The 18,448-nt window shown below is 41.3% G+C and overlaps 1 protein-coding gene across 9 annotated transcripts in view; it reads left to right on the forward strand.

Moving 5' to 3' along the window:
- The first annotated feature begins 424 nt into the window (after window positions 1-424).
- erc2 (ELKS/RAB6-interacting/CAST family member 2) overlaps window positions 425-18,448 on the forward strand; it is a 44,053-nt gene continuing 26,029 nt past the window's right edge. For all 9 annotated transcript variants that reach the window (XM_034219002.1, XM_034219008.1, XM_034219009.1 and 6 more), the window contains exons 1-2: window positions 425-562; window positions 5,045-5,858. In XM_034219002.1, the coding sequence (XP_034074893.1) occupies window positions 5,181-5,858 (678 nt within the window). In that variant the 5' untranslated portion in view covers window positions 425-562; window positions 5,045-5,180. The remainder of the gene's footprint in view (window positions 563-5,044; window positions 5,859-18,448) is intronic.

Raw genomic sequence — 18,448 nt, forward strand, 5'->3', positions numbered from 1 at the left:
GTCCCCTCCCTTATTTAACCCCAACCATATTTTACCTACAGCAATAAGTCAGAATGTCTTGATGATGCACAGCTGGTAAGAAGGGCTGCCTAAGAGTCAAAATAAAGGGCAAAACATACCCCATCGAAAACCCTTCTGCCGGCTCTACCCATGATTTGACGACTGATCCAAAGCCATCTCATTTTGAATAAGGCCCTCCTACCCATACTGTAACTACATCACAGTGTTTCCGGGAACCTGTAAATAAATGAAAGATAACAGCCATTGAAGAGACAAATATGAAATTCAAATAACAAACTGAAACATATTTGATTATTGTGTGGTGACTTTGTCAATAATTACCATTCAACACCGAGATGATGAGAAATTGAGAGCAGGCCGCTCCCGCATCTCCTCCGCCCATCCCCTGCTGCCAGCTGCCTCTGTGATGCTTCTCCTGTGTGTAGAGGAGGAGAGAGCCGCTGCCCAATGACAGCGCAGGATGCTCAGAGGCTGCTCCGGTGAATGGAGGCGTCAAGATGCCATCTCAAGCGGTGAAGGAGAGGAATTAACATCGAGCAAGGTACATTTGCCTCTTTTATTTTACACACAGTCTGTCCGCGTTTCTTTTTCGAAGTGTTGGCACGTGTGTCCTTTCGTTTTTCGGGCGTATTGTGAGCGTTCTGGCTTTAGAAGCAGAGGCTACGTGCATTTAAAGCAATTCCGGTGGTCGTCGATGTGCATATAGACACAGCCAGTCAGTGCTGACTTGATACCTGGAATTTGTACTTTAAAGCCGCGTGGAAACGATAGTGCAGCGACGTATTTCAAAATAAAGGTTTCAGTGGGCTTCCCTACCTCGGGTAAGAATAATATGTCATGTATCAGGTGCTCGACGCACACCACGTCGGAGCCATCGAAAATGTAGGCCCAATGAGCTGTCAATTGGTCTGTCGTGCCTCATATGCTGCATTAAATGTTAGTCAGCCTACATCACCAGTAAGCAAACATAAGAGTAAATATTTGAATTGCAAACGGGAGCCTTAGTGTGTAGCCTAATTAAGATAAACATCTGCCGAGGTCGTTTCATACGAGAGGCTTTTTTTGCATTCGCAAGCCATTTCAAAGCAGGACTATTGTTGAATATTGAATTGTGGTGGACTGGTGATCCGGCTATTTCAAGACCCACACTTGTATTTTATCATCCAATCATTTAAGTCTGGGTAGCACGGGGTTGGTAGGCTATGCTGTGTAGTAATACGTGATGAGGAGGCTGCATGTGTTGCACTTGCTCAAGTAGCACTGCATCGCATTGAACAGCCTGGCATTTCTTTTCACATGAAATGCCTTTATTATCAACCCATTGGAAAGGCTATTTTTAGAAAAAAAATCCCTTTTGTCCGCCCTAGACATGCGTTCTGACCTCAAAAGCATGTTATCACAGTCAAAGATCACTGCTTCTAATTAGTAGTCTTATTCAGATTGAAAAGAGTTGGAATAAAATGCCTGCATGCTGGCTTTCAAAATGTCATGATCGCCTTATAGAAAAAGACTCTCCCTAACCCCACAGATACACTCAGCATCGCCTTTGGTGAAATCTTTGTGTCAGAACATCTGAATCCTCCCATCTGTTAACGCACCACTGCTCTCTGAATTGCCAGTGATCATTTCATCAGTGGCCTGTAGTAATACTGGCATTTGCTGAGAGGACTTTGCGTGTTACTCACTAATACCTGAGTAGTGGTCACAAATGACAGTTACATCATGGCTAAGAGCCACATAAAGCTGCATGGTAAATATCTAACAATGAAAGTTAACCTTTTTAAGTATTTGTCTTATCCTTTCTTAATTGTAGGCTACTGATGGGTTACAATTGGCCTTTTCAGCTGGCATCTCTCAGATTTTCCAGTTGTATCACTTTTTCTGCAATGATCTAATGATTGCACTTTGGTCAATTAGCTTTGCTCAACATGAGAAATGAGCCTTACTGCTCTGTGGATATATGTGTGAAAATGTGTGTAGAACATGATTTTGTCTGCTATGGATTTGTACACATCATATTATGTTAAATTAGATGTCCAATATGTACACAAATGATAATTGAATCGTTGTATTTGTTGATGTTGAATATATCTGTTTAGAAACACTCTAAATCGAAGATCCCTGTATCATACTGCTAGAGACAAAAAAACGTAATTATGATGGGTCACCTTGGGCAATTTTTAGTTTTTCTGTCATTGCATGGATTAGAATATTAATTGATTACTTAAACACATTTTGCAGCTCATCCCTGTACACTTTTACTTTTGGCTCAAACCATATCAGTATTCCCATACGCATACTAAACATTTGACAGACTATGCATCTAAAGCCCTTAAGGCACAATATGCAGCTGGGTAAATAGAACATTAAAAACATCTTATATACAATACAGACATTACAGTGAAGATGGTTTACTTTTGTTGAGACAGCCAGGTTCAGTGTGTTTATTTTTTTATAGTGGAAGTCTGTAGTGTTAGCATTTATTTTAACAGAGTTTTCCTGTCATCATTTTTCTGAAGTAGCCTAGATATTTTTTGGCATATGTTAAAATGTAATAAATAGCTGAGGGTGAAAATTAGAATTAACACAGATGAAGCTTGAATTAAAGAGTGGAGGTTGTGGTTGGATGGCACACAGCCCAGATCACTGGCCCACCCGTGCGACACAGTTTGCATAATCTTTTTTTTACTTTTCCCCACATCACATAACTTGATTTTGATGTGATTCACAATAACAAACGCAGCGACATAAGTGAATCATAGCTGAAGTTTAATAACACTACTAGAATGCGTCAGCTGACAAACAAGATTTGTATACCGTTTTCAGGGTAAGATAAGGCAACTTAAAGGGGTACCAATAAGCTACTGCCTGAATCACAGGAAGGAACAACAGTTGCAACATGGAAAAGGCTAGAAACAAATATTATCACAGAAAATATTTATTAAAGAGGAACAGTAATTAAAGTAGACTGATGTTAGACCAGTTTCGTCCTGAGAAAATAGGACCATTTTATTATGCGGCTCAACAGACAACATGCAGGTCAATTATCCTTTATTATAAGATAGTTTTGCTTATTCTGCCAATTGCTGGATCTTTTTATTGTTCCAAATACATTTGCCTACCAGACTTTACAGACCTGCAATAATACAGAAAATATGATGTTCTAGTTATAATATAACCCATCAGTCTAATTTAACAACAGTTTACGCAGGTTGAACATTTGTAAAGGACATTTTATTTAAAAACTGACTAATGCAGATAAGAGCTATGTGTTTTTTTTATTGAACTTGCCAGTGTATCTCAGAAACTGAATAGAAAAAACAAGTTGGTGTACATTGTTCTTATACTATAAAAGCAAAATGTTAACACATGCTCCGCCCAATCCAAATTCAGATAATTTGTTCCGCCATTTATATTGGGACGTTCCTGTCCACTCAGACACCTTAATATAACTAGCAGTGATGACAGTGTCCTGTCCGAGCTCCTTTGCCAGCCTGCAGTGATTACCTCCTAGCTATGTGTTTCCACACAGTTCAGTGAGTGCAACTGAGGGTCTTGTCATCCAAAACTTCATACACAGAGGAAACCTGTTAACACATGAATTGTAATTTCCTCTGTCACTCAGAATCATTAAAGAAAATTAGGGGTGATTGGGATTGTTACAAAGAAAGCTCTCCATGAGGCCTTCATGCCGTCATGTCAGCTTGACACTGCCGCAGCACTCACCCTCTTAGTTTTGCCACTTCTTTTGGAACTTATGCTTCCGTCATGTGAGACGACTGAGGTGTTTTATCTGCGTTAGCCCAGGCATAGTCACCATGGCAACTGGGTCTGAGCAGCAAGTTTCACCCGAGGAGAAAAAGTGCCGTAGTTCACTTTGATGGAAGAGTCTAATTTTTTTTGTCCACAGACTATCCAATATTATTTGTCTCCAGACAGCCTGTGACATCAATAAGGTCTGTCAGCAACTTTGTCTCCAACATTCGCTGTTAATCCAACTTTTGTACTTACAAATATTTCTACCATAATGGAATAGACATTATGTGTCATCTCATGCTTAAATATTTTATAGACAGTGAAATATTTCGTACGGTATTAAAGCTTGAGGTATGGCAGAACTATTATTAAATCATAACAAATTAAGCCATCCATATCCCTTGCTCCTTGTTAGGCAGCAGGCTATGCACTATTTTAGGATCTTATGATTTATGCCATTTTAATAAAATGGTGGCTAGTAAAACTGTAGAGCATATTGTGAATTGCACAACAACATGGTTACAAAATAATTGCCCCATGGCTATTTTATAAGCACGTTTTATGTGTTTATTAGACAATACAATTCAGAAGAGGATTAGTTTATGTCATCGGCCACGGGCCTAATTATGACAGCTGAATTTGTATTTGTTATTGCACTGAGTTGGGGACATTGTAATGATTACATTGTTTTGGGCAACACCGTGGTAGATGTTGGTGTACTCTGGTGCTCTCTGACTATTTGTGATGTGTTATCCTCTATAATCTCACTATAATCACTGATCAAAATGGGGGCCAAATTGTTCTTTTACTAATTTGGTCTTTACAGAATTAGCTGATGCATAAACTGTGTGCTTGTTGTTTTACATTAAGCCTGATTCTCATTAAAAAAATCTCCAGAACAGACAATATACTAGATATAATATTGTATCCTCTGTTTTAATTAGTTTATAGTTTACCCGATGTTCTCTGTGGTTGTATAGCTGTCTGGCCTGATAGTATTAATGGGATGTAGATAAATGTTGGCCAGTGGGTAACCAGGATGATGCTGGGAAAATTCCTAGGCCATTTGATATAAGAGCCACATAAACTTTGACAGTTAGCTGACGATGTTCGGTAAGACAGTCTTAAAAACTATTTATCTAACTTGAGCATCTTTCAGGCCAATTTTCTTTCCCAGGGAAACCTGCTGTTTATTTCTGCTCCTTTCATCTGACACATACAAACAGTTGTTTTTCATCTAACAGGTTATTTTCTCCCGTTTCCTCAGGTCTGACTTTGAAGTGTTCCACCCATTAAGGCATGAAATAAAGTCACTCATGTATGCTTCAGAGGGTCAGAGCAGTCTCACTTCAGCACGCTCCCATTAAGGACCCTCTGGCGGCCACACCGCCGATTCACAGGACATGTACGGCAGTGCCAGAGCTGTAGGCCATATAGAGAGCAGCCCCGCACGGTCCCCGCGCCTGCCAAGGTCCCCCAGACTGGGCCATCGGAGGGCCAACAGCGGGGGCGGGGGTGGTGCGGGGGGAAAGACGCTCTCCATGGAGAACATCCAGTCACTCAATGCTGCCTATGCTACTTCGGGGCCCATGTACCTGAGCGACCACGAGGGCTTGGGCTCCACTGCCACCTACCCGAAAGGCACTATGACTCTGGGACGCGCCACCAGCAGGGCCATGTACGGGGGCCGCGTCACAGCAATGGGCAGCAGTCCCAACATCGCCTCAGTGGGGCTGCCCCACGGCGACCTGCTGTCTTACAGTGACCTGGGCTCCCTCTCCATGCTGCAGCACCACCACCACCACCACCAGGGGATGCCCTCCGCACTGCTGAGGCAGGCGGTGCGGAGCAGTGGGGGGGAGCTGCTGGAGTTTCAGGTCCAGCTCAGGGATATGCAGAGAGAGAATGAGCTGCTGCGTCGGGAGCTTGACCTGAAAGACAGCAAACTTGGATCATCCACCAACAGCATCAAAAGCTTCTGGAGTCCTGAGCTGAAGAAGGAGCGGATAATGAGGAAAGAAGAGGCCGCTCGCACATCGATCCTGAAAGAGCAGATGAGAATCACTCATGAAGAGAACCAGGTAAAACCAAACCTCTCAGCCCTTGTAATCCATCCATTACTGCAGTCAATTTCTCTAGTCTGCTATTTCTCTATGGTCTTCTTTGATCTGTGTGTCTCTGCTTTCACCATCTTCCACAGACCCTCAGAGTTCAGAGCATTATTGCATTCAGTCATGTTTTTCAGTACTTGTGCAACCTTTCTGGAAAAAGTTCTTTGCGCACATAAATATGTAAAGGTCCCATGTCATGGCCATTTCTACTGATCATAATTCCATTGTTGAGGTCTACTAGAATAGATTTAAATTGTTCAATTTTCCAAACTCACATTGGTTTCTCATACAGCATCTCTGCATGTGTATTCACTCTCTGTCATACACGCCTTGTTGGAGCTCCTGCTCCCCCCCCCCCTCCCTATGAGCCCACTGTGCTCTGATGTGTGTTTATGTGTTACAATGGCGTTTGTTAGCAACCAGAAAATGACACCAGCAATGACAAACAGATGAGAATGCTGCTGGGTGCCGTGTTGGTGGGACGTTGCGGGGCTCGCTGCTGCGAGGAGCAGACAGTGTGAGCTGGATTACTGGTGTTGTTTCCTGGCTGCTGCGTGGGGTCTGCGAGACAGCGAGACACAGCGAAACCCAGCCCGAACACACACACACACACACACACACACAACACACACACACACACACACACACACACACACACACACACACACACACACACACACACACACACACACACACAGCAGCCTCCCGCAGCCTCCCCGCGTCCCGCCGTCTCAGGCTGAGAAATCTGCGGAGATGCAGCTGACAAAAGATTGAGTGTGTGTGACTAAATGTAGAAACTTATCAATATGCAGAAAAGTTATTTATCTTTCATCACCTAATTGCCCTAGGAATATTTTTTTTTAATTCAAGTCAAAAATAAGTTTTAACAAAAGAAAAAGTAGATATAAAGCCAAATAACCTACTGCACTTGCATTCAATATGAGAAGAAATGTTATCTGTTCAGAGGCCAGCTCTTGGTTTAATTTGAGATTTCAGCTACACAGAAAAGTGCACGACACACTGAGGTATTTGCTGTGCCTTGCTAGATTGAGTGTTTTTTTAAGCAGTTCTGTGAGATGATGCAGCTGATTGTACGAAGTCTCAAGCAACGTTAAGTCTGAAATTTGCCAGCTGGCTGTCTTGTCTGTGCCAGTCTGTCTGCGATTCTGTCTGTCTGGGGTTGAGTGATGCAAAACCCTGAGCAGCCAGCAGGCCACTCATCACTCAACACCATCACTCCACCCTTCAAGGTCACAGCAGGACACCATTAGTGTGACCCTTAAATGAGACCTGCCTGTCTTTGTGCAGGACATATCTGCATGCGATTGTGTGTCCTAACATCCCCTTTAAAAACGGATCAATTGTGGCGCACCTGATTTGACTGGAGGTTAAAGAGCTGCAGTCTGCCAGCCCTGAAGCAGTGTCACGCTGCTGAAGGGAAGGATGTGGAGCGCTCTGCCTCTCAGTTTTACCTGCTGGTGGTCCCTAGAGGGGAGCCAGAGGTACTTTGATCCTTTTATATCTTTATGATTCATGTAAATGTATGGGGACAGTGTTCGGGTGTAGAATGTGCCTGTTCAAGCTTAACCAGCTCTGCCACTGACAAGTCCAAGCCATTCATCATGCCACTTATTCCTTGTGTTCAGTGTGATTAAATACTCTGCGGGAATCCTTGTATATATTTTTAGCTTGGCTTCATACACTGTAGGAGCTGAATGTGTCCGACAGAAGAAAGCCGTATAGTGTTGGCTTTCATGTCTTTTGTACTCGATACAAAGCGAGAGCTCTTTTTATTGTATTTTATGCTCAGCCTTGTCCATCATTACATTACATTACATTACATTACATTACATTGCATTTAGCTGACGCTTTTATCCAAAGCGACTTACAATAAGTGCGTTCGACCAACAAAATACAAACTTGAAGAAAACAAAATTATATAAGTACATCAGGCTTCATAGAGCAAAAACATTTCAAGTGCTACTCAACTGGCTTTCAGTAAGCCAGTCCTTTATTAGTATATAAGTGCTTTGTTAATAGTTCTATTGCTCGAAGTGGAGTCGAAAGAGATGAGTTTTCAGTCTGCGCCGGAAGGTGTGTAAGCTATCTGCTGTCCTGATGTCAATGGGGAGCTCATTCCACCATTTTGGAGCCAGGATAGCAAACCATCACAGTTTGCTCTGACTCTGTCTGCATTGAATTATATTTATATTACTCCTAGCTGGGTTCATTAATGAAGTATTCCGGCTAATAAAAGGCAGATGTGCCTTGTTACTATAATTGGTATTTTTTCTATCTTGAATACTGGGCTGTGAGGCGTCCTTACGTAAGTGTATACTTATGGTGGGATGGTTTGAGAGGCTGATTGAGGAGCAAATTGCCTCATTAATAATCTAGTCATTTCAGGCCAATCATTACATCCATCTTCTAGCAGCCTTTACAATTGCATCAGGTGCCTTAGGCCTCGATTAGCTTGAGCAAATGCAGTGCATCATTTATTTTGTTAAAAAAATAAGATCTGGGGATATGTGCATCTTTTTACAACATCTTAGAGAAAAGAAAGCCGCTCAGGCATTAGTTTATCTTTCATCTGTTTCATTGGAGCACAAACTGAACTGTCAGTGAAATACCAACCGTAGCCTTCAGAGCTTTAATAACGACAGTCGATGGTCAAGACTGGAGGTAACTAGCCCAGGACGCATTTTGTATGTACTATGCTACTGGCTCAGGCAATACCGTTAATCTATTTGACTTGAATTCAGCAGAATGTTTTGTCATGCTGAAGCTGGACAAAATCTGCTGGAGGGAAGTCTGTGAGCTACATGTAGAGCGGACTGAGTCATGACCACTGCTGCTCAGCCACCCAGTCGGCCCTATTCAACACATACAGTAAGCCCCAAAATGGAGGCTGAGCTTCCTCTCATCACACTGCCTTTGCTATGCATGGATACTTGCCTCTAAGGCATGACATGTTTTTATTTTATCTTTACTCTGTACTGCCGAATGTTACATCTCACAGTGCTATAAAGGGGGAATATTTGTTCAGGAGGGGACTGTTGTGTCTCAGTAAAGTATAGGGTGTTGGGTCTCTTACACGTCCAATACATTCCTTCTGTAGTGTTAATGTGGACAGTGATGCTTGAATTCATGATCACAGCTTTCTCCCCTTTGTAGTCGTGCCAGCTGCTAATGTGTGGTGTTTAGTCATCACCACCCGTCTGTCTCTTGTGTGGGAGAGGTAAAGTCACATTTAGTCGTTGGCACACGTGATTCATATGAGGTGAAGCAGGTGTGCACCCCACACAGTATGTTGGCAAGGCAAGGCAAGGCAAGTTTATTTATATAGCACTTTTCAACACAGGGCAATTCAAAGTGCTTTACAAAAAATGAAAGACATTAAGAAAAAGGCATTTAAAATCAGTCATTAAAAAGAAAAGCTAATAAAAGAAACATTAAAAGAAAAAATACATGGATAAAAGTTTCAGTGCAGTTTAAGATATGAATAGTTCAATTAAACATTAAAAGAAAAAGTACATGGATAAAAGTTACAGTGGAGTCTAAGATATGAATAGTTCAATTAAAAGCAGCAACAAAAAGAAAAGTCTTCAGCCTGGATTTAAAAGTAGTCAGAGTTGCAGCGGACCTGCAGGTTTCTGGGAGTTTGTTCCAGATATTTGGAGCATAATAACTGAACGCTGCTTTACCATGTTTAGTTCTGACTCTGGGGACAGAAAGCTGACCAGTCCCTGAAGACCTGAGAGATCTGGATGGTTCATAATTTAGCAGGAGGTCAGAAATGTACATGTATTGTTGTATGTTGAGTTAAATCGAGAACCTTATGGTCATGCAATGGACAGTTTTGACTGCTTTGGCTATTTTGTCAATGAGTTCGAAAACCAAACATAGAAAATATATATTAATACGTCGTGTTTTTTTTTACAAAACTTTCTTTATTTGGATATGAAGATGTTCCTTAAATTCACCCAAAGAAGCATGCATTTGCATATTTAAAGGTACTGTTTCGGAAAACTTAAATTAATTTAAGAAATCAATAAAGGACGTTTTATGATGACATATGTTATTATTGTTTTTAAATAGTATTGTATTTAGATCTAGTTCAGATCTTTCAGGAGTCACATACACATGATGAGTAAAGGTCATGACATTGTGAGCTCAAGTTGACTCAGGGAGTATCATGTGAACATTTAAAAGAGCTCATCGGTTTTTCCAGTGGTAACCATCCCCCACGGTGAGCATATAAGATGGCTGCTGCTTAAGCCAGAGGAAATAAGGTAATGAAATAAGAAGTCTCAACTGTTGCAGCAGGAAAACATGTACAGTGTGAAAGAACACTCCCCATTAATTGTGAGGTTCCTTTGGGAGTTTTTTACATGTTTACTTAGTGTCTCATGCTGTACACATTATGATGCGCCCTGAGACACATGTGTGATATTGGGCTTTACAAAACAAATCTGATTGAATTTGATTGATTAAGATGGGAGTGGAGAATGAAGGAACAAAGCTAAAGGGATAGGATGTTTTACATTCTGCTTGTGTCTTGTTCTTCGGAAGAGCACGTCTTTAGATTAGACCAGTGCAGTGCTAACAGTGCAAAAATGTCCATCTTACACAAAAGCGAGAATGCAATAAAGATGTGTTCTTCTTTGAAAGGAGGCCAGGTGATTCATGAAAAGAGAATTAGACAAGATGGTGAATCCACAGTTTTTACAGGCTGCTGTGGCTCAGGAGGTAGTCCACTCATGGTTATGAACTTATCCAGGGTTGGCAGTTTGATTCCTGTCATCTCATGCCCACATGTCAGCTTGTCAAATCTAGTTTTTGAAAATAATTTTGAATGACATTTTTTTTATACTACTACTACTATAATACTTGTGCTATTTGAAAGGCGTTCATTTGTTGACATTGCTGTTGAAGAGTCAGCCATTTCATCTATCTGAATAGTTTATTTACTACCTGCCCTGAAAGGCTGTCTACAGACTCTCACTGACTTCACTTCATCATTACACAGAGGCTGTGTATCATTGAGCATGTTGTATCAGTTTAAAGTGAAAGATTTAAGACATAGTATTAAATCAAATAGCTGTCATTACTAGAATATAGGATCTGGATTAATACTGAGCAGAACCCAGAGGTATCACGCTCAGTGGGGGATGGATGATCCCCGCTAAATGTCTCTTAAAATGTGCCGGAAGCACTCCACGGTTTCTGCGATGACAGCTTCTTCTGGTAGCAAGTTCCATTCTCTGATTGTTCTCGGAAAGAAGGAGTATTTAAGAGTGTCACTAGTTGCGAAAATTTGCTCGAAGTTCAAAGAGTTGGCTTTGCGGGTTGCATTTCTTCTAACTAGCTCTAGGTACATTGATGCATCAATGGCTGAGATGTTATGGACAATCTTGAAGAAGAGAACCAAACGAGCCAATCGCCGCCTTTCACTTAATTCCACCCAGTTCAACCGCTTGAGCATTTCTGTGACACTGCTGTCCCATTCATAATCTCCAAAAATGAATCTTGCACCTCTTCTTTGTATTGATTCCAGGGCATCACTGTCTTTATCAGTGTAGGGGTCCCAGACCGAGCTGGCGTACTCTAGTTTAGAACGTACTAGGGCCACAAAAGCTGTCTCCTTCAGTTTCTGGGGACAACGTCGCAGGTTCCGGCGTAGGAAGCCGAGCGAACGGTTTGCCTGTGTTACAATTTGGCCAATGTGTTGGCCAAAGATAAGGCTGGTGGGTCACCTCTTTTAACACCTGGCCACATAGAGTATTGTTTTTAATGTGCGGGTTTGTTGATCTGCTTGTTCGTAGGATGTAGCACTTACTAGTATTAAAGCACATTCTCCAAGTTTTAGCCCATTCCTGAAGTCTAGTCAGGTCACCCTGTAGGTCTTCTTGGTCACTTCCATTTTTAATAGGCCTGTAGAGCAGGCAGTCATCCGCGAATAACCGCACTGTAGATGCTACATGTGACGGCAGGTCATTAATGTAGCATAAGAAAAGCAATGGACCCAGCACAGTGCCTTGTGGGACACCAGAGTCAACGTGAACTGTACTTGATTTCACCCCTTCTACGACTACTTGTTGGCTTCTTTGCATGAGAAAGGTTGTGGTCCAATCAAGTATTGGGCCGGTTATACCCATGTGGGCCAGCTTTAGCAACAGGCGCTTATGTGGAACCGTGTCAAAAGCCTTTGAGAAATCAAGGATTGCCACATCGACTTGCAATTTCTGGTCATGATATTTTGCCAGGTCATGCATTGTGACTAGGAGTTGAGTTTCACACGAATGGTTTTGTCGAAATCCATGCTGGAACGGGGTGAGGACATTATGCCTTTCCAGGTGATTCAACAGGTGTTTGCAAATGATGTGTTCCAGGAGTTTACAACATACTACTGTCAGGGAAACTGGTCTGTAATTTGCGGCGGTGTGCCGGACCCCTTTCTTGAATATAGGCGTAACGTTTGCCTGCAGCCAGTCATCGGGTAGATTTCCTGTTTGAAGTGACTGTGAATACGCACTTGAGCAGTGGGCCTATTTGGGGGGCCAGCATTTTGAGTATACGATTGGGTAGACCATCTGGGCCGCTAGCCTTGTTGATCTCAATATTTGCCAGTAGTTTGGTCACTCCTTCAGTCGTGATGATCAGGTCTTCTATCTGCGGGGCTGGATCTCCTGATATAGAGGGCTGGCTACCATCATCCTTAGTAAATACAGATTTAAATTGTTTGTTGATGAGTTCAGCCTTGTCTTTGCTGCTACTGTAGAGGTCTTCACCCTCTCTAATAGGGGAGACTCCAATGTTGTCCGCTCCACACTCTTTGACATATTTCCAGAATAGTCTGGTATTGTTTTCAGCAAGACTCTGGGTGAGTGTGTTTTCGATATAGGCCCAGTGTGCACTGCGAAGGTTATTTTGAACATGTTTCTTTTGGTTGCGGAAGTTTTCCCAATCACGAGTTTTGCCTGATCGCTTGGCTTTGTTGTATAACTTCTTTTTATTTTTTATTTGGCGTTTCATGCAGTGAGTGAGCCAGGGCAGGTTGTGGTGGTTGTGGTCCCTACAATGTTGTCGGCTGAGTCATCCACAGAGGTTGTATTTATGGTTGACAGGCTTTCACTCACTTCTTGGTCACTGATTTCAGATTGGTTTTCAGTTGTCAATATTACATTGTTATTGGTGGTTGCTGGGTGTCCGTTTTCTCGATATTGGGTTATGGGTTCGAGATCTATTCTTGCTTCCTTAGTTTGACTAGTCACAGGTTCCAGGGTGGACCGCGAACTCGGAAGACGTAGTTTTTTGACTCATCGGCTGCTGTTTTTGCCTTGGCCTCCTCGACTTTATTCCTGATGAGTTCACGATCTTCCTTGTTGTAGTCATTTGAAATGCTTATTCTCTGATACTTGTTTTCACTGTTTTTTAGTTTCCTCACATTCTTGAATATTTTCTCTTTGTCATCCCTGTTGTTGAGTACAATTTGTAATGGTCTGTTCTGTTTGAGGCCCTGGGTAGCCTGTGTTCCTACTAGTCTGATAACCTGTTTGGTCTGAAGTTTCCCTATTTCAAAAATGTTTTCACAAAGACTGTCAAAGAACTCTACCGGGGTTTCTTCAGTACTTTCATCTGCTTGGTAAATGACCAGGTTGTTCTATCTGGATTCACGATCATCTGTTTCCTTCAGCTGTTCATCTCTAGCTTCTTTCATTATTTTCTTAAAGTTTGATGGTGCAGATGTTTCACTTGCTTTGGTCATTTCTGCCCAGGTCTTCACTGTGTCGGTTAGATCCTTGTAGAGCTGATCATATACAATTTATATTATTATTTAGGTATATATTCTATGGCCCTGTTGGGTTCTTGATTAAAATGTTTCCCTTTTTCATATGATATATTTTTCTTCCTAGTTGAAATCTGCAAATACTTTGCAGGCACTCTCTAAATTATACATTTGAATGTGCGCTTATTATTACACTTCAAAGTAGGGATGCACGATATTGGTTTTTTGAAACCGATACCGATACCGATAACTTCCTGCTTCTCAAGACCGATACCGATAACCGATAATAAAAAATCGGAGGACCGGGAGGGTGTGTGTATGTGTGGCCTGAGCGAGCGAGAGAGAGACCTTACGTGCATTGTTGTTGTTAGCATCTGGTGCTAGCTAGCTGCGCTAACGGATATAAGGAGCTGTTTAAATGAAAACAGAGGAGCGACATTTCGCCACAACTGCGCCGAGCACTTGACTTTATGCAGGAAGCCAGACAGTGGGACATTGTACGAAAAGTCAGCACACTCAGCACGGATAGTGCGCAACATGATTGCAGCGTCCAGGCAGCTCCGGTTCGAGCATATGCCTTGAGTTGCACATAGCTCCAACGCCCATACCACCGACGACATGTTTGTTTACTGTCCTGGCTTCACGGCCGCACACCATTTACGTCACAGCCAGGCATGAGTGAGGGAGCGCTGGATTTGTGAAGAACTCCCCTCTTCCTAAACCACTAATACCACAGTACTGGCAAAACGGGAGGAGCCGAGTGAAAAACAAGCGCCCCTCCACCCACACCGCAGTATTTTTATTTATTTTTTACCCAAAAAATATATTGTATATTATCGGGGCTATTAATACTGGTATCGGGTTTATCGGGATGACGTCATAATTCCTAATATCGGGCCGATAATTATCGTGCATCCCTACTTCAAAGTGACTCTCAGTAAATGAAAAGGACATTGTTTGGCTTTATAAAACGGAACTATATTTCATTGTCACAGTTGGCTGTTCTGTTTTATGAGGGGAACTCCTAGTATCTGCTCAGGCGCATCCTATACTGTTTAGATGACAAACAGGAATATAAATAAACCATATTAAATAGCGCCATGCACCTTGGAAAAACACTTATTGCTTTACAGTTCTGTAAGTACTGTAAGAAAATATAATTTACAATTCAGCATCACTCCTGTTTACTGTTCCAACTCAGATTTCTGCATTAACGCTGATTTCTACCTTTCTTTTGCTGAGTGGAGATTAATAAATGCCTAGTCTGCTGGCATGGCTGTGGGCGCAATTGTATATTGTCAGCCGTCACGACATACAACACAGAGATTAGGGATGTAGTGAGCAGTAGGATGCTCTGACTCAGCACTTTGGAGCTGTCCATCTGTCAGATGCAAACGCCCACTCTCTCTTAACACACACATATATGCAGTATACTTTAGCAGATATAGCTGCTCGTGCTTGCATGCCACCTGTAAAATAATTTGAATATCATCAGCTTTGAGTATCAATCTATGCACAGAGCTTTTATGTTAATGTTTTAACATGTCCAACTCTTCGGCCCTGACTGAAATATTTTCAAAACCATTGAATGAATTGGAAGGAAATTGAGTCTAGATATTTGTAATCCTCAAAGGGTTAAGCTTTTGCCTTTGGTGATTCCCAAACGTATCCTCTGGTTCAACTAGTATACATTTTTCAGAAAGTTTTGCAAATACATGGTGCTAACAAAATGTATGCTAATGAAATTTCTGACCCCCCGACTTTCCCTCTAGCTCCACAATGAGTCGGACATTTGTGGTTTTAAGGGAATTGCATCATCAACTATTAGATGGATTCTAATGAAATTGTAAGCAGAAACTCATGTTCCCTCCGGGATCAATTATTGTATTTTGAATGATCCCCAAACTGTTTTTATCTGCTCCCATCATCAGGTCAAATTTCTAATTTGTACAATATTTGGTTTATGATCGAAAAAAATAATAAAGTGTCCCCAGTCTTAGCCAAAGTTCAAGTTAATTGTTAGGATGCAACCAGCTAAGATTGTTAACATAAATACCGTAAACCTTATATCTGCCATACAATAACCGCTACCTGTTGAGTCTTTGACTTAAGGTTTTTTGGGGGAAATATTAAGTATAATACTACATGTTTAATCAACCAACACTTTAACACATAGCTTTGGCATCTTGACAGAGTTTTTAGGGGAAATTTGACAAAATGCAATAGTCGATGGGGCTCTCAGAAGGATTTTGTGTCTCTGCACAAAAGGATTTATGACAGGCAGTTACCCCTGGCTGCCCCGGTGTCAGCCAGAGAGGGGAGCACTGTAGCTCAACATCTCTCCAGGACTCCAGAAACCTCTGGAAGATTTGTTTGCAGGATATGCAGCAGAAGATGACTGACTCACAGGAGCTAGAACAGTTCTGCTGCAGATGTCAGGGGGAACGGCCATAAATTCATTTAAACCCACAGTTTGAAAAACATTGATTCCCTGGGCCGCCTTCTGCTGTTCAGTTCAACACAGCAGGTTATTGATCAGGGAGAACAGAGTAGGGTAGAGGAAGCAGGCCAGGTCAGATTAAAGGCAGAAGATATGAGGAGAGAGAAAATGTTTTGTTTTAAGAGTTTGCATTTGACTCACTTTCACTGTTTGATAGTAATTACTTTGTATAAGCAGTGTAGCAGCAGGCCAATATTTACAGGGACTTAGGGAGCATGTTCATTTTATTTTATGAGGAAAATAACTGTTGTATTGAAGGTTTTTTTGTCAGGAAAAATAAGTTTTGGACAGTGTATGGATCCATTCATTGTTATACATTATATTTACAAGATGTAACAGTAGGGATGTTGGCATGTGACATCATAATAATAAGTAAGGCTATACTCGGTATGAAATTCAGAATTTGAGATGTACTAGGTAGGTGGTTTCTGTCGCTGGATTTAACCTCACTGACTTCCATAAGTATGTCCAAAACTGTTAAAGATGGCAACAGCCCTGCAGTCAGCTGAAACCTTTATCAACTCCTTCTGCTAACACAAACACTGCCCCCCAATGGTCGGAAGAGCACATGTTTCACACAAGTAGTGGAGAAGTAATATACTGACAATAAATTAGTTAATGTAGACTGATAAGACAAAACCCTTACTTACAGTGTTAAAAATACTTCTAATACTACTACTACAGCACTAACTACTTCTACTACTACTGCTGCTGCTGCTTTGCACTGTTAATATTTGACTACATACTGTATGTTATGTGGAGGCTGTTGATAGATGAATAAAATCAAACCAAAACAAATGTTTTAAGTCAATGTTACTAGAAATAATTGTTAACAATATTAGACCAGTGATTACATCTAAGACAAGTCAATGTTAGATCATGCCCGTTGCTCAGAACCATTTTTACAGCCATTTCAAAACTACTCTTCATCTCTTTCCAGAAATGTTGTCATTCAATACATTTCTCATTGTGTGTATGATAATATTCTGATTCAGGGCTGGAGCTGATAACCGAGCAGCTGCGTTGCGTGTCTCTCATTTAAAATCTCTGGCTGTTTAGTGTTTATCATCCGTTTCTTTGTTATCATGCTCTGACGCTCTGTTTTTACCATACCATGTGTTTTTCTATTCATTCTGCCCATGCTCTGCAGATGCTGGATGTCAGGAGAAACAAGGTTTGTCCCTATGTTTGCACCACGAGTTGTGTGCACAACATAGAGTCACCTTCAGTGTGCCGTGTATTTTCAGACACCTGACAATCCCTTTGCACCATTACAACCTCTCCTATGAACCTCAAAAAGGAAGTGAAATCTTTACAGCAGCTCACACCCCATCCTTTTCCTGTGAACCCTCATGTGTTACCCTATAAACACTGTGACATGATAAAAGTGACTGTTTGTTGAATTGTGTCAATCCAAATGTGTCTGGTGGTCGATCCCCCTGTAGTAACATAAACCCTACAAGCCCAGACTGCCTGTAAAGTGGGTTTGTTTGTGGTGTAAGAATCTTTTTTCTCTCCTCTAAATCCTGATTGAGCCATTTTCTGGACATAGATTGATCTCTCTCTGGAGATATCTGCTGGAGGAAAATGTTAACAGGAGAGACCAAGCCTGAGGCAATCTGTGACAGAAATGAGGCCATAACACTCCTCCCCTAAATCTACAAAAAATACCCCTGCACACAAAAAAATATAGTAGGCTTAATAGAGCTTGTTTTTATTTTAATTTTATTCTGGACATGTACATCGTTCTTCACAAAAAAGAATGCATGTAATCAACACATTACAGTGCCGTCTCTACAGTGCAATGATACAGTATCACATGATACGAAATGAGCTATTGGCTCAAATCTGGCATAATTAATCTCTTCTCTTTTTTCTGAGATTAATGTATTTGTATGCATGGTCCTTGTTGAAATAAATACATAATAATAATAATTATAACAGTGTCCAGTAACGTTAAAAGGTCATAGTGAAATTGAAGATAAAAAAATAAAATTTAAGATATTTGCTCAGACCTCTTTTCACTATATTTGGATGCGACTTTGTGACCGGAAGCATCCGGGTTGTCTTTTACTCAGATTAGCACAATAACAACTCTTATTAGTTCTGCTCACATGTAAAAAGATTGAGCAATCTTCACTTGTGAAAAGAATAGGGACTTAATAATGTTATTGTCATGCACATAGATTAAAGAAATAATATACATAATAATTGTCCTTAAATAGGCCGTATTGTATTTTGACAATATCACTTGTTTGCAGTCTATTTGCT

This window comes from Gymnodraco acuticeps, unplaced genomic scaffold (assembly GCF_902827175.1).
Source record: "Gymnodraco acuticeps unplaced genomic scaffold, fGymAcu1.1, whole genome shotgun sequence".
NCBI lineage: Eukaryota > Metazoa > Chordata > Actinopteri > Perciformes > Bathydraconidae > Gymnodraco > Gymnodraco acuticeps.